Raw genomic sequence first — 16,824 nt, forward strand, 5'->3', positions numbered from 1 at the left:
ATATTGAGTCATATTGGTGTAAGAGAAAATGTTTTTGGGCTGCAGACAAATTTTGAAAAGTATGAAATGTTCTTAAAAACCAGATGAAATGTAGACCATGAAGTCCATAAATTGCTCTGTATTATCCTGTACAATTACTTTGTTTAAAGGCATTTTAATTTTATTTCTTATTTTTATTTACATTTATTTTACATTATATTTTATTTAATACAAATTAGGTCTTGATAATAAACATTCAGCTTTTGTTCCTCCGGTTTTGCGGATGCATTCTGATTTATATCACGGAAAACACCTATATAAAAATTCAGTCTAAGTTTCTTTAATTTTTGTAAAACAATATTAGTTTTGTAAAGTGTTGCTTTAGCATTTAAGTAAATGTAAATTACATTTACATTTACGTGTGTAATGGTTGTTTCAGTGCCTGTTAATTGATGAATAAAAGTTGATTGACGAATATGCTCCAAGTTTAGTTTATTAATGTTCTTAAATTCGACTCTCCCGTGTGTTCATCCGCCATTCTACGGTAACTGACCTTCTCTTAGAGCCGAAAAACTCACTAGTGTAATGAACAATCAGCGGAAATACCTCAAAATAAAATCCATCCTCATGGTTCGCAGGGTTTTCTGTCTTTTTCTGTGTAGAAAAACATATCCGTTCATGACAGCTGTTTAACATCATCTGCAAAACGTACCAGGGTCTTTCGTTCTTTTTAATTTTTTTTCTCTCCCTATCTCTCCCGCTTTTCAGCAAGTCCACAATGACCCAACCCCACTTTAGTGAAGTAGGCTAGCGCTATCAGCACAGCAGCAGACCGGGGTTCGCATGCCATCCACCCCCTTCATCATAATATCGCAACCATATTATGCGCCTCACTCACGTGACCAAGTGTCTATTAAAAGGCAAACCTTTTTTGAACTGTGAATCATTTATAGACTGTTGTTGGTCCCCTTTGAGGAGGATCACAAAGATGGAAAAGATGGAAGTAGTGTGTCCGAAATTTCCGTCTTATTTTTGAGCCTTTTTTTTAAAACAGAAAAAATAGCGCATCACAGATTAGTCGAAACGTTACAAGGTGATTGGCTGAAGAACGTTGTATGACGGAACATATGATGTTTTGGGGGTAAACATCATATACACAAATACAAAAGTACACCACAAGTATTTGGACCTCTTAACATTAATAGTCTTCTTGTGTGCCAGTGTTAAAGGAAACAAACGCATTCACAACAGAACAATAGCTGGCGTTCTGGTTTATTAAAATAATAATAGAAAATAGCCTAATATTTAACAAATATATGATTTTCCTTGATTTTTTACCCGTCTAGCATTATCTCTTAAAAATACACCATCCCAAAGCTTGCTACCACCTACATACATTAAAATCTAATATATACTGTTGCCGAATAGAACTCGTGTGTGCAAGGTGGCCCTCTCTCGGTGATTACGGTGAATCAGTCAAACAAAACTGAATGGAAGTCCATGTTATCAGCGGACCTACCAAGCATCTGCTCTCTTTGACCTTAGAATTTGCTCGTGTCAACACTGCAATACTGAAAATGATGAATGTGCATATGCAACAGTGTATGTGTTAATACTAGAAGGTACTATTTTAGACATCATAACCTTTAGTTACAAGAGTCATAGGAACTGAAGCTACAATTCTGACATCTTTATAGAGCAGTGATCTATCAAGTCTACCTCAACAAACAAAAGAAAGAAGACCCGTCCCGAAAGGGGCCTTCTCTTTACCACCATTTGTTGCTTGTTTTCCGGCAGCAGAGTGTTTAGGCTGAAAGCATCCAACAGACGTGGTGAAGCCTTGTAGATAATTAATCACCTCAGCAAGGCAGGACCGCTTCTCCCCCTTGCACCAATGCTTTGTTCTCTCAAAAGCCACAACTTGAAGGAGTACAAACTTTTTTCAGATTGAACTGAGCTATTTTATCATTTTATTTCCATATTCATTAAAAAAACCTTAGGACAAATGTAAGCGCTGCTCGCTATTTAAGTGAACAGTGCGAAGGCGATGCATTAAACATTCTTTATTCTGAGTTCCTGTGATGTGCTGTGTGCTTTATCAAGTGTGACTCATGAAAGTCAGGTATTTTAAAAGAGTAAACATGTTTCAAAAACCGCTTTAGTCAGACTTGTTTGTGTTGCTTAGACCTTTTTGTAATAGTAGCCATATTCACCTGCCTGCTATAACTAGAAACAGCCCTGGGGTGTTGCCAGATGCAACGCGAACCTGCCGAAGTCCCTGGGGTCCGTCTGTTTGCTTCTCATACATTTCAGCATGCCTCCTAAACTTCCCACTGACCCAAGCACAAAGTTCATTAAGAACGCTTTTAGAAAGTATTCGGGATCAGCACAGTGCATGGGGGTGCAAATAATCCCCGTCTTTTTATATAATTTTGATAACATCACTTATTTTTTACATGTAATTAATTATCATGAAATCAGTAAATGCAGACCAGCATAAACGGTCAGCCATTTAGTTTAATTTCTTAACAAAGTGGTCTGCTGCTTTTCAAAAAAGCCAACAGACAGGGCTGTATTTTCACTCTAAATGGTTCGTGGAGTCTAGCCAGGGGACAGAACAAATCTGTTCTCAATGTTGACATTTGGAGCCCTCGAAGCAAACTAAGATTACTACAACACGCAGACGAAGATAATTTTCCCCCTTTGGATTTACCGTGGTCAGCATCAAAGCTAAATACATCTCAACGCAGTTTGACGATCATGCCAGTGGAACGGCAATGATCTTTGACTGCCTAGTTCTGCCCATGAGTTCGGAAACGTTTGTTGAACGTGAATTAAATAAAAATAGGAGTTAAAGATCTTATCTTTCTTTGTAGCCTGTGTTTTGATAATGATAGAAACAAGTGATTGACACACATTAAAGGGATTTTGTAGCTTATGAACAGCTATAGCACATTATTATTATTATCATCATCATCATCATCATCATCATTATTATTGTTGTTGTTGTTATTAACGTTTGTATATAAACTGACCATCTACACTTATAAAATCTCTTATAAATCTCTCACTTATAAAATTATTTAGAGAAAATTCACTATTTAACTGTTGGATATAACGGTAGCCTAATGAGAAAACGGGTTTAGTTCACATCAGTACAAACAACATCTGTATATAACCTGCACTTTAAACATGTGCTGCATAGTTTTTCATATAGCCTATAGCATCCAAAAATTTTGATTTCAAAAAGCTTAGATTACTTACTCCAAACCCACTTTTTGAAGACTGACCGGAAAAGGAGCAGCTGGTCGGTTCTGAGAGGTCTCGCTAAGTCGACAGTCAACTGCAAAATGAAAAATCCGACCGAACCTCCCGTGTCTATTTCTAACCAAGAGGTATCTATTATTTAAGAAGGTCATGTGAGCCAGTCAATTAAAATTTAAGCATGGTAGATTGAGAGGTGAGGTGCTGGTGTCATGATGGAAGTTGAAATTTCCTGTCTGTCAAGATCTGATTCATTCAATGATGACGGATCTCGCTGCAGTTTAAGGTTTTTCCCTTTTGAAATCTGAATATTTAAAACACGGTCACCCATACTGATTTCAAATTCCACAAAGTACTAAACAGACCAGACACTCTTTATACGTAAGATCCAAGGCTGTTGTTGTTGTCTCTGCGCAATAACTGCTATTCTTGGTGAAAGTTAAACGCAGGCAAACAAAAATATTAGTGCACTTTAGATCCCTAAATTGGCATCCTTAAATTATCGACCATTGATTACTTCTACCTGTTTAAACAGTCAATTTCAAAGCTTGTGTTTTCTATAATAAATGATTTAGATGCGTTTTAAAGCGAGTTATTGAAGTACAAATAATTTAGCCGATTTGAACATTTAATTAATATTTTATGTCAAATGAATCGTGTAAAGTAAGTTATGCACAAACACAGACTACGGTTTTGGCCTCCCCCTAAATCTTCAAATATAGGCCATATTCAAATTCCACTACTGCCCCATGCGTTCGAGGAATAAATAGACCATGGTCTAGAGGGTGCTGAATATGGCGAGGTCAGAGGTTAAGGGGTCGTACACAGTGCTTCAGTTTGATGATTGGACAGCTCGTTTGTGTCCTCTGCTTGACCCCAATAGTAGTTTACACTAGTAAGTAGCCTACTGTCCGTCTCTAATTTATTTCAATAGACTTCTATGTGGGAAAGCGTTAATGATATTTGTTATTTAAATAGCCTATTTGATTTTGGAAAGGGACTGCACACGAGAAATAGCTACAGTTTGGATTAAATTTAAAATGGACGTCAATTTAACTCTAAGAATAGATTGTCCTGAGGAAAAAAACAAACAAACAAAGAGACTGGGTAGCGCAAACTAGGTCTGTTTGCACTGACATTATTATTTCACGAATGAGTCAAAGTGTTTAATATTAATTTATATGATTTTGTCACAATAGCCTACAACAGTTTGAATATTTAGAAATAAATACTGCATTAAGCCACATATTTCAGCCAGCAAGAATGGAAGCTCAACTATTCGGTACTTTAACACTGTATTGTAATAAAGGTCAGTTTAAAGGAACACTAATATATAATCGCGTTTTAATTGTTTTATCAACAGAGCCAAAAAGATAGCCAAATGGAATAAATAAAAACTAAACGTCACAAGATTGATGGCAAAGTAATTTGGTTTGTAATGTGCACCTTTTTCATAGGCTATGTTAAAATATCTTGAAAATCTAATAAGCAAACCTAAACCGTTGGCCTAAACAATACACATTTCCGAGGCAAGCTTTTAGTCTAATAGCGACTTTTTAAGGTTTTGTTATTCGTTATCAAGATACGTTGGAATAAAACAGTGACATGATTCAGGACACAGCTAAATTACACCGCCTACATTAGTCCTGTCTATGGATTACACTAAATGGATAATGCACAATAAAGTAATTTTTTATTATTTCCACGGGAAGCCTACAATTACTTGCATACAGGCTTACTAAAACAACTTGACATCATTCACCAATATACAAATAAACAAATACACAAATATTCACAGCTTTGATGACGTAAATACACTTAACAATACTCTAAAATATGGGACTAAGACAAATAAGATAACTACTCCAGGAAGATTGTTCCTATACTTGTGCCTTCAAGTTAAAATGTCAATTTGTACACGCGTAACTAGCGCAGATCTTCACAAACAAGACTCGGTATGTCTCGGTTAAAGACAGAAAACGTAACGATCCAATGTCCAAGTTAAAGTACATTCTACTATTGTTCCTTTAAGAGAGAGATAACGAGAGAGAGAAAAAGCGATTTTTACAGGAAGGATGTGATTTCCAGCTCAAATTAGGGTGGAGGAAGAGGTTGGGAAGGCGAGATTAAGTTGCCTCATCGTACACTGAATAAAAAGTAACCCTGTGAAGTTCCGATCCTAATACTGCTATTTGTTCTTCTTTCTTGTTCAGTTCCGTTTGTGCCGATTTGCTTCTAACACTATAGGTTCGAGGGACAAGGCGTTGGAAGCAGTGTTTGCTGCTGCTGAGTGGCGTCCGTTTTCACGTGATGGTTGGAGGGCGCAGAGCTCGAGGAGCGGATCTTTGTGTTAGGCAGCTTGTGGTCTTTCTTCCATTTCATGCGGCGGTTCTGAAACCAGATTTTCACCTGACGCTCAGAAAGACACATAGTGTGCGCTATCTCCACTCGTCGACGTCGAGTCAGATATCGGTTAAAGTGGAACTCTTTCTCAAGCTCAAGAGCCTGCTGGCGCGTGTAGGCGGTGCGAGACCTCTTGAGCACTCCTCCAGAGTAGCTGGCGGTCACTAAACACACAAACACATAACCAAGCAGGTGTTATTGACATTCCAGGTATTGGTGAGATGTCGGATAATTAGTACACTTACTAAACATATTGAACAGTACTAAATGAGTTGAGTAGCCAATGAAACAATGGATATGCGTCGTTCTCCGACTTGATGTAACTAATTTGGTAGCACTGCAACATGGAAAATAACTAAATTAAAAGGCCTGTTTCGTGCTAACTTGGTCAACAATAAACTTTCGTTTGAGTTAAAAGAATCAAACGCAAATGGACCGTGTGGAACATCGAGGGAAATAAAATGTGCGAGAACTCCTAATCACCGGGACTTCATCTCGATGGCAGTAAATCCTCTAAATGAGCAATTCCAACAGGGTATGTTCCCTACATGCCTTACGACGAACGCCCTCCACAGGGCTCCTAGAGCTTTTATTGCCCGTGCATATTACTTACCGGTATTAACATGGACTTTTTTCATCCAGGGATACACCACCAGCTCTTTACCCTTCTGTGCGCCTGGGAGAGCCTCTGACACGAGGCTACAATCCTTGTTCGCAGTTGAACCAACACAGCTCTCTGTGGTGAGGCGGGGTCCATGATTCTGCGGAACGGATTGAGGTTGCGCGTGATGACGGTCGGTGAAATCGTTGAGGCCGTTGGTTGACACGTTACCGTAATCATAGCTCGGCTCTTGGTAGTTTGATCGCGGGTATGATGCCTCCTCGTGATGGGGGAAGCCCGAGTCTTTCGGCCGCTCATAATAATCAGATGACACGGGCATGTATCCATTCTGCTGATATTCCTCGCAGGGTGGGAAAGAAGGTTCGATGTAATTTGAATTGATCAAGTAGGAGCTCATGATCATTAATTTGAAAAGTGCAACAATTCTAATTTTTATCGTGCTGTCGTTTTTCTGATCTCTCCAAAACCCACCTACTCCTCTGTCAAATGTACAAAGTTGGTTGGTCACGTGAGAAATGCGACCAATCAGCGCCTCCTGTGGGCATCGTGTAAACAAGCACCAATAGCAGGCCAGGCATCAGTACAGCAAAAATGTGTTCGAGCGGTCAATGCGTCTGTTTTTGTTATCGAATCAAAATATATCAGAAAATAATTCGATATAGTTACCATATACATCGCATAGAAAACGAAACAGCTGACTGAATGTACAAGATGTAGCAATGTTAAAATGCGTTATATACAACAATTGTGTGCAATAGAGAACGTGATTTATCACAAAAGCATCCCCTTCTAGTGTTAATGCCCTTTCTGATGATAAATATACACAAAATCTCGTTTGTTGTGTACCACGACCCGCAGTTTTGTACCCACCAGGGACTTTCAAATTTCTATAGGTTCCTCGAAAGAACCTTCAAGAAGGCCCACGACCACCTTAACAAAAGCAACTGTATCAGTATACTCAGTGACTAATGCACCTCAGTGACTTAATGAGTAGCACAAAGGCTATTTTCAAGTCAGCAGCCGCATCAACCAATAATTTCACACGTCTTTTGTAACAATTGTAACTAACACAATAAACAGGCTTAGTTTTAGGGGTCCTACCACTGACATCGTCAACGAAATATTAGAAAAGACTATCAGTTAGATTTGCTCAACATTAAAGTGACCCAAGCGTCTGTAGTCAAGAACAACGAAAGGCTGCTACATGAGCCTTTTAGTTGCACACATTTGCATCTTTTGATTTTTATCTTTTTAATTATTATTACTGAAGTAGTAAGAAAAATCCCACATGTCCTCAGCAAAAATACATAAAATAATGTCTTAATAAAGAAACGTGGCATTCCTTATTGTCTCTCAGCAGCTCCATAATGAAATATGTTGGCTTTTAAATTTGATTAACTGTCCAGTTAAACTGAACTGGACATCATGTCACCTTTCATGTTCTGCATGGTGGCTTAGATCCATTGTATTTCGTCTTCTACTCTAACCAAATAAAAGTAGACCAAAACCAACTCAGAATTTTTATTCAGGACATATTAAACTATTATAGTCAGCAGGCAGCCACTAATTGTTGATTGCAGTTGTCTTTTTAGTTTACTGCAATACATAGCAATCTTTATGCAATTATATCAGTATTGATAGGGCTTACATGGTATTGCAATTGATTCAGAATCGTTATAATAAAGACCGCAATGACACGTTTATGATCTTGAAATATCTCAATGAAAACAACCATCTTTTTTTTTTTTTTAAAGTAAAGCCAATACATTTTTTTTCTACTATTTCTCGTTTTCTGTGAAATGCACAACACAGACAGACTCAATTCCATAACTTCCATATTCCTATTGGACTTGTTTTGCAGTGTTTATATGAACACTAAAATATAACTCAGAAGGCCTACCTTGTGTGAGATCGTGATCAAAATATTATCCCTGACCCTGAAGCTTATATTCCAGGTTCCCTGCCCAGATAAACCAAAATAATGACACATCTTTAGCGCGACAGGTAGTTCCCATGTAATGTTTCTTTATCCTTAACATTTCCATGTATTGAATCAACAGCCACCCTGAACTGAAAACTCCTGTTTAAGTATCCACGCGAGCTTCAAGTTGGTATTAACTAAACTATGTGAGTCACATGCGGTTCCAAAGCTTCAGAACCGCTCTGGTTACCTTTCTTTAATAGCTACACAGAGATAACTTCGTTTTGACCTCTCAGTGACTCAATGTCCATTTCGCCTCTTATTAATCTTGTTCATTGACAGTCTTTGTTAAACAACAAGGCGTGCCCTCTGAAAAGGTGACATTTTCATATTTGTTAGACGCAGTGACCTTGCTTTTACCCCGGCCTTGGACTTCGTTTATCCCCTCAGGGAACAGGGTCCTTCTGGAGGTCGGATATATATATATATATATATATATATATGTGTGTGTGTGTGTGTGTGTGTGGGTGTGTGTGTGTCGGCATATATATATCTACTAATAATAATAACTGTTATTAGAATGTTGTTTAATTATTGGATCTCACTTGATAAATTAAAATTGCTAACGAAAAGTCTTTTAACCGTACGGTTTTAACACAAAGCTCTAAGCCAAGGCTCTAGTTTTCTGAGGCCCATATAAAATAATACCATGTCGTCTGTTATTCATTATATACTTCTCTCTCCTTTGTGTACAAAACTGGAGGCCTAAAATTAAACATGCTGCAATGTTTACATATTTAAAACAAGTAAAACTAACAATTCATCACAGGATGTGTGTGTGTGTGTGTGTGTGTGTGTGTGTGTGTGTCGGCATATATATATCTACTAATAATAATAACTGTTATTAGAATGTTGTTTAATTATTGGATCTCACTTGATAAATTAAAATTGCTAACGAAAAGTCTTTTAACCGTACGGTTTTAACACAAAGCTCTAAGCCAAGGCTCTAGTTTTCTGAGGCCCATATAAAATAATACCATGTCGTCTGTTATTCATTATATACTTCTCTCTCCTTTGTGTACAAAACTGGAGGCCTAAAATTAAACATGCTGCAATGTTTACATATTTAAAACAAGTAAAACTAACAATTCATCACAGGATCAGATGAAAGAAAACTCTGATTTTGGATATTTAAAACTCACATCTAAATGTGTTCTTCATGTAATAGTATGGATAAAACATAAATAGGGGAGACCGGGGCTAGCACATTATTATTCCAGTGAATATTACTCAGTGTTTTGAAAGTGATTTGAAGGAGCGAAAATGAGAACGAATAGCTGCCGATAAATTGGCTATAAAGAGGCTTAAACATTAAACCGATTAATTAGTAAACAGTTAAACGCAACACGTAAAATGTAAAAGGTAACATACATTTCTCCAGCAGATTGCATAAAATGACACCACTTAAAACATACGGGGCAACCTGCAAGGACCTGGTTTTTTTTTTTTTTTAAATACCCTTGTTTTTACGCTTAATTTGTGTGTCTTATCGTGTTAAATTGACCCAACTGCTTTTGTAAAATACAATGATATTGCACTTTCATTTGAGGATATGATTTTAAAATAAATGTTATTGTTAATGTTAAATGTTAAATGTTATGTTATTTGGCTGAAACCAACATATAAAATCAAAATTATTTCAAATCGCGAGCATTTCTGTAATTGGACTTTTGACTCAAAATCGTATTACAGAGATTTATTACAGCTTACAACCGTCGTGTTTCCCAGTAACAACTAGCTCCGGTCTCCTATAAAAAAGGAATATGGCCATTTCAAGTCATCGCGTCTTCTGTAAACCCATGAAACGAACTGTCTAAACGAATATACAACCTTGGACAAAATTATTCGTAATGATTCAAATTTTGTGGACACAAATGTGTGTGATTCAGATTTATTTATAATGCCGGTTTTTGTTTAACTTTTCTGTATGGCAAAATTATACTTAAGATTTTTTTTCGGAAAGGTCAGATATTTTCACAAAATGTAGGCCTGTGCATTCTTTAAAAAATTTAAAATGTATATTAAACAGAAATAAACAATTAATCTATCCAATAAAAAGATGCAAATTTGATTATTTATTATTTAAACTATTTGAGGTTTGTAGGCCTATTCGCAAAAGAGAGAGAGAGACAGAGAGAATTTAATAATATATGGATAATATATATATATATATATATATATATATATATATATTTGATACTTAAGAGCTCATTGCTTATAAAGCTTGTACAGAAAAAAACAGAAAAATGTATAAGATATTTAATTTTATAAATGAAAAAAAAAATCTTTTTTTTTTCAGATGGAAAACATATTTTATACAATTTTGCCACACAATGTCAGGCTGTTGTTGAAAATAAGAACTTGTTCTTAAGTGACTTGCCTGGTGTATTTAAGGTTAATTAAAAAAATAAATTAATTAATAAATTAATAAATAAAAGTTGTCCATACAATCACTTGCAGACACTACCGTCCTATTTACCATGCTATTCATCATCAATTTCAAGTTTACCTGCTCCTAAGTATCATATTAAAAATAAATAAAAAAAAACAAACAAATTGATCATTTTACATGCAAGTCAGATTCTTAAGTGGGCACTTCTTGGCCAGACTAAAGCTGCAAAGTGCACCAGACATTATGCTGAAAGTCAAAGCCTGGCTCTGTGAGACTAATGAGCATCTGTCTGCAGGATACTCTCAAAAGTAGGTTTAAATCACTAACACACAATGCAAATGGCTGCTGAAGTACCAGACATGGACTCATTACAGAAAATTACCATCAGCTGATCATCGGCGTCGATGCTTCGCATGTCTAAAACGAGATTTGTCTCAAAGTGATGAGTATTACATAAAATGATTTGTAAGGCAATTCCAAATTATTTTATTACAAACCGTCTCAATACCGTATCGGCCTCGTTTAGTCCTGATTTACCAGTAAATAATGCTAGACAGCATGTTTTCCTTTTATTGTTTTTTTTCTGTTTTCTTCTCTTCTGTTAAAATTAACGAATGTTTAGTTTTCAAGATGCTACAACATGGAAAAAAAACTCTTCAGAACTATGCAAGCAAAGAAATGTTCATCGCGGAAATATTATCAATCCTAAATGCAAATGTCCCGTCGAACTTATGGTCATCAAATGGGATTTATTCAAAGGAAATTCACCAATCAAACCCCTTAATAAAACCTGAATACTCAATCTCTGGCACAGGCGTAGGAGGTAGTCTCTTGGGGATGCTAACCCAGGGTCACCCAGCTTGCAGAGTTCATCGCGAGGTTAGACCAGAACTCACGGGATTCACAGCTATTCCATCTTTTGTGCCATTATAAAAGTGGCACTGCGCTCTACAAGAACAGATGACAGCTACTTGTTCTGCTGTAAACTTTTGACCCCGGCCCTCCCCCCTACCTTTACAATCTCACTCTCTCTCTCTCAGACAAACAAGCACAAATAAACAGATGGACACAAACAAGCCTTCAAGCTCATCAACTTTCTTTCTCCCCTTTTCTCTCTCTTTCATTCTTTTCTATGCTATTGTTGTCCCCATACATCTTTTATATCTTCCATTTATCATGACCACTAATATTAGGCCAAAACTATTAATATGTTATCAAACAGCCTTTATATCTCCAGACAGCTTGGCCTGCTGTATCCATCAATTTCGTTCTGCTGATATCCATGCTGCACCCAGATTTGTAAACCATTTCTATTCTACCGAGAGTTCCTGCAATTAAAGGTGTATGCAGGAGTTATTATTCTTTTTCTTTTTGTCTTTTCTATCCTTATAGGGAGAAGGGGCGCCAATGCGGGTGACACTGAACTTGGCCAAAAGCGAGCTCTGCTGGTGGTTTACGGCGTGTGCACATTCATCTTCCTGCCGCCGCTGACCTCACGGTGAACCAGGAGAGAAGACATTTTTCTTCAGTCCCTCTCTCCTTCATTGTCTATCGAATTCTGTCTCGCTCCCACTCGCTCTCACACTTCAGTTTAAGTATGCGGATGTTATATGCGCATTTCCTCAAATAAGGCAAGCAAAAAACATCTTTGTGTTCTGCATCAACGTTTAGCCTATATTTTTCCCTATACTGCGTTAAAGTTAAAACAGAACAGCATTGATGGTTATGATACAGTGTTGCTAAGCATTAGTGGTGCATGAAGATGTTTATGATTAATAATTACTCAGTTGTATCAGATTTCAAGTCACAAAATTGCCACTTGGTCAAAATAAGCAGAAATGTTAACAAATTATTTATACTCTGATAGATAGGCTATTGAGCGTATAAAAATATATTGCTAACAGAGGAAAAACATTTTTGCATATGGGATAGATAGATAGATATATGGATAGAGTCTTCCTATCCTTTCTCTCAAAACTTTTAGGCAATTATGGTGGGGGCGAATTTGTGCATAAACATCTAACAAACAGTCCTGAAGGGTGTGGTTGATAGTAGAAAAACTAACAAAAGTCATCTAAACATGTTAAAATCTTAAAAATGCATCTTAAAAAATCATTATGTAATGCATAGGTACAAAGGGCAGAGAATGTTACAGTATAGGAAGGAAGCAATTCAAAGAGCAATGCCCCCATACCACCCATCTGCCGGACAAGCAGGTTTTCGCAGTACAAGCCCTAATTAACGTAGTTTGAACATGAATTCATTTATGTTCTGCTCATTGTTTCACTGAGGGCCTAAAGAAAAGTTTGTCTCTCAACAGCAGCGAAAACCCGAAACAAACCAACTCGAACTTACCAAGAGCTGACCCTCGTCCACCCGAGTGAATCCGGTCGACGTGTTTCCAATCCATAGCAAACTGGTTTGTCAAAAGCGGTTGTGGATGCAGTCAAAGAACACCTCGACGGTCTGCAGAGAAAGAGAACGAAGCTCCACGTCAGTGCGATTAAACTTTATATGCGATATAGTGTCGACTCCCCAAAACCATAAAACTGACTTTAATTGCCACCACGTGACTGTTTTATGGCCAGTGAGCCTATCTGCCGTCTCACTCCGGGTGAATTTTACGATCTAATTCGTGGACCAAACCTCATTATTTATCTTACCCGCCAATGTCACGGATCCAGAATGGTGAAGGCTCTAGTAAAATTTGCCGCTTAAAACCCTGTACAGATTTCCAAAGAAGAGAAAAGTGGACGACAATGGGCGTGGACGCACACTTATGTTGAGAAGTTGGCAAGGGGGACCATAAGTGCCCTTTCCACATCGGGTGAGTTAAGTAGTGATTACAGTGCGTCTCATACCTGTTGAACCACTTAAACAAACTTTCACAAAAATGAGGAAATTGTTCTAAACAATCTAGAATTTAAACAATGCCTTGCATAAAATGTTTATCTAAGCTTCCGAAAGTGGAATATGGTATTTTGCAGTTTTATGACTAGGTACTAATACGCTACTCACCCGTCACCCTCACATTAATAATCAAACACCTATGTGATACATTTCACATTATGTCTGTCACTTACACACACACACACACACAAATAATAATAAAAATAAAATAAAAACACCTGACAAAACACTGAGATCTAATTTTTTAAGTAAAAACTTTATTGTTATGAACACTGCATTTATCATTGGCAACGATGCACTTCCAGTTATCTTTCAAATTTCACGAGAAGGAAAATAATTCGCGTTTCCCCCAACATTTGAAAACTTGCAACACAAACATATTCGAGTAGAAAAATGAGGACAAATATGCGGACAAGTCTGAACGGAACGATATTATCAATACACAAAGATGACAGTACAACACGAACAAAACAGGTCTTCTGCTTCAACTTCACAACAAATAAGATACAATCGATATTTGATATCGAATTTAAATAAATGCATAAAATACATCAATTCGTATTTACAAACCAAAAGACATAAAAAAAAATTTTTAAGTTATGCTTCATTTGGTAAGAGTCAAATACTTTCACAGGTTGGCTTACCCAATGCACCTTTCAGAAACTTTTTTTTTCAGAAGCATTTTTCGTCAATACGTGTTATATTAATTTACACCTTTATGTGGCTTTTCTAAGACAGTGCAAAGATCTATCCACATTCGCAACATTACATGAAAACACAGAGAGGAAGTGTTTGTTTGATTTTTTTCTGACCAAGGACGCAACACAGGGCGTTCACTCTCTCAAGACCAGTGGAAAGTTCTTTTGTGAAATGGTTAAAGTCTTCATTCCCTTTTTGAACACACACGTAGAATAAGGAAACAGACGCGCACCCGTGCACACATACCTATTCAAACACTAACAGATTTAATTTATATATGCAGATATATAATATATACACATTTTCACGGCCGGTATCCGCTTCCTGCAGCCGCCATATTCAAACTCTTCAACTTGTTGTCCTTTTTCCATTTCATTCTGCGGTTTTGAAACCATATTTTGATTTGCCTCTCTGAGAGACAGAGCGTGTGTGCAATCTCAATTCGTCGGCGACGTGTCAGGTACCGGTTGAAGTGGAACTCCTTCTCAAGCTCAAGTGTCTGGTAGCGTGTGTAGGCTGTCCTGGGCCTTTTCCCCTCCGGTCCGGTCAAACTGTCTGTTATACACAAAAGTGTGACATTGTAATTTTTAGAATTTTAATGTACTATAATATATATTATGCAATGCACGACACAAAACATGGTTGAAAGGACATGCATCAACCTCAAAGCATGCATGACATTCTCAGGGACAGAACGCATAGGCCTAACAATTAATTCGGATAATTTCCTCAAATTATCTAAAATGAAATCAGTTTTATTAATGAATTTAATAGCACGGACCATTCAACTGGATAATCGACAAGACAATTATTAATATAGTTAGGTCCTTTCATTTTTTATAAAAGAAACTCTATTTTAATTTTTGAACGAGACATGGAGCCAGTGAACTAGGACATCATGCTGGCTGTGACATATTTCGATATAACAGTCCAAAACCAAAGTAAACTAACCGTATTTGCATTAAACGTCCCAAACTGATTTTGAGTGAAATTTGACGGGGTCATTCACACCATACTACAACACTCAGAACACAAACAGAAAAAAGCAGAACTTTGCTGTTTACCATGACTTAAATGAAGTTTTCGCATCCATGGATAAATCTGCGGCGCCTCGGATACATTCTGTGCAGCTGTCTGCGCACTTCCCGGTGGCTTTTCTTCCTCCATAGTGCTGGACGCTTTAGAAACGTCCTCGCGACTGAGAACCGTCCCGATGCTGTTGGTCGCAGAGCCAGCGGTGCTCGGTAGTGAGGTTTTCAGGGCGCGGTGTGACTGCTCGCTGACAGGAGAGTTGGCTAAGGATGAGTAGGGGAGAGGGTCAGAGGAAGGCTCAGCGCTGCTCGCGGTAACCGGTTGATTGTACCGGTCAGGCGTCGCAGTTGGACTGTCTGTGTAGCTTTGAGTTTGCTCACCAGATGAGAGAAAGTGTCCGGTGGTAGAGCGCCTGGTGCTGAGATCCATTCCATTGTAGCCAAAAGCATACCTGCCCGAATGCATTCCCGTAGAATCTCTGCATTGGCCACTAGAGCTATGATCTCCATAGTTATGTAAGGGATAGTCCGCGCCATTTGGATAGCGACCGCAAAAAGAGTTCACAAAATAAGAGCTCATTGGTTGACAGTTAACTTATAATTATTTTTAGTTACTACAACTACCTTTATGGAGAGAACAGTTCTACCGTGTGTGTTTGATTTGTGTCTCTTGGTGGTTTTGAGCTTCTATTGCACCCTTGCAAAATTTATGATGAATTATGGAAATGAGTGAGACACAGACTTTATGCTCCCTTACGCAGACTCCCAAATATGGGGTACGGCTTAGAGTCACGTGTTTTTGTTGACCAGTCGTAAATCCTATTCTGTGACCTCCAGCGGTAAACTCACGCGTAAGCAGGAAATCAGGGTGGAATTGTTTGGACACGGGAGCGCGCAACAAGAGTTTCACCGAACTAGCTGTTGTGTGCTCTGCAAGATTGTAGTGGCGCGCCACCCTCTGGTTATAGGCGGGACTACCTAAACCATCAGACTGGAGGCGAGCACGCGATGGGGTCATTCAAAGGGTAACGACTCTGCGGTAGAAAAATTGTATCTGCTGAAACAATGCGCCGTGACCTGCACACAAAACACGCGCACCAGAAGGTCTAATAGATTTAGTAGATTCAAAAACAACACGTAACTAGATGTTTGAAATAAACAATCGTCAACAAGAACACATCAATAATACAAATAAATAAATAAATTCTCGAGTATTGCATACCTACTTAAAATAGGCCTAATAATTCCTCATAATATATTTGGTTTGAAAACAGGATATTTTTAAAATTATGATTTAGTTTGATAAATTCTAAATATTTATGTCTTCAAAAAGAAACGATTCAGGAGACGCTGTACAACATAAAATACTTGGCCTATCTTTTCTAACTTACATTTACTTGTCAATTACTGTTTCTAAGAGCATAAGAGAAAAATGTCTCTGAATACTAAAGCAATATAAAAAGGTTACAGGAAAAAAAGCAGCTTTCATACAATTCTTGTGTTTTGCCCGTTTCCTTGACGAGCTGAGGTAGCAGCAGGGGGG

General features: G+C 37.7%; 3 protein-coding genes across 4 annotated transcripts in view; all 3 read right to left on the reverse strand.

The window, feature by feature from the left end:
• The window catches only part of LOC107688343 (homeobox protein Hox-A3a-like), a 20,882-nt gene extending 7,817 nt beyond the window's left edge, over positions 1-13,065 (reverse strand). The window contains exon 1 of one of the 2 annotated variants that reach the window (XM_016485981.1): positions 12,997-13,065. The gene's annotated coding sequence lies outside the window, so the exon portion shown is untranslated. Of the gene's footprint in view, positions 1-585; positions 862-12,996 lie in introns of those variants that run through there. The other variant, XM_016485982.1, reaches the window with a different exon arrangement.
• LOC107688344 (homeobox protein Hox-A4a-like) lies at positions 4,952-6,794 on the reverse strand. The gene is made up of 2 exons (XM_016485985.1): positions 6,260-6,794; positions 4,952-5,810 (listed from the first exon to the last, which is right to left on the reverse strand). The coding sequence occupies exons 1-2, from the start codon at positions 6,669-6,671 to the stop codon at positions 5,485-5,487; spliced, it is 738 nt and encodes a 245-aa protein (XP_016341471.1). The 5' UTR covers positions 6,672-6,794; the 3' UTR covers positions 4,952-5,484.
• Positions 13,066-14,279: 1,214 nt separating the features above from the next.
• Positions 14,280-16,407, reverse strand: LOC107688408 (homeobox protein Hox-A5a-like). Its single transcript, XM_016486066.1, has 2 exons — positions 15,315-16,407; positions 14,280-14,805 (listed from the first exon to the last, which is right to left on the reverse strand). The coding sequence occupies exons 1-2, from the start codon at positions 15,859-15,861 to the stop codon at positions 14,555-14,557; spliced, it is 798 nt and encodes a 265-aa protein (XP_016341552.1). The 5' UTR covers positions 15,862-16,407; the 3' UTR covers positions 14,280-14,554.
• Positions 16,408-16,824: the final 417 nt, after the last annotated feature.

Source organism: Sinocyclocheilus anshuiensis, unplaced genomic scaffold (assembly GCF_001515605.1).
Source record: "Sinocyclocheilus anshuiensis isolate Anshui unplaced genomic scaffold, SAMN03320099.WGS_v1.1 scaffold209, whole genome shotgun sequence".
In the NCBI taxonomy this organism is placed as follows: Eukaryota; Metazoa; Chordata; class Actinopteri; order Cypriniformes; family Cyprinidae; genus Sinocyclocheilus; species Sinocyclocheilus anshuiensis.

Excerpts from the sequence above, each read along its gene's own strand:
- LOC107688344 (XM_016485985.1), bottom strand. The coding sequence starts at position 6,671 with ATGATCATGAGCTCCTACTTGATCAATTCAAATTACATCGAACCTTCT. Across the intron at positions 5,811-6,259 it reads AAAAGTCCATGTTAATACCG|TGACCGCCAGCTACTCTGGA; the intron begins GTAAGTAATATG and ends TTGTGTGTTTAG.
- LOC107688408 (XM_016486066.1), bottom strand. The coding sequence starts at position 15,861 with ATGAGCTCTTATTTTGTGAACTCTTTTTGCGGTCGCTATCCAAATGGC. Across the intron at positions 14,806-15,314 it reads AAAACTTCATTTAAGTCATG|ACAGTTTGACCGGACCGGAG; the intron begins GTAAACAGCAAA and ends TGTGTATAACAG.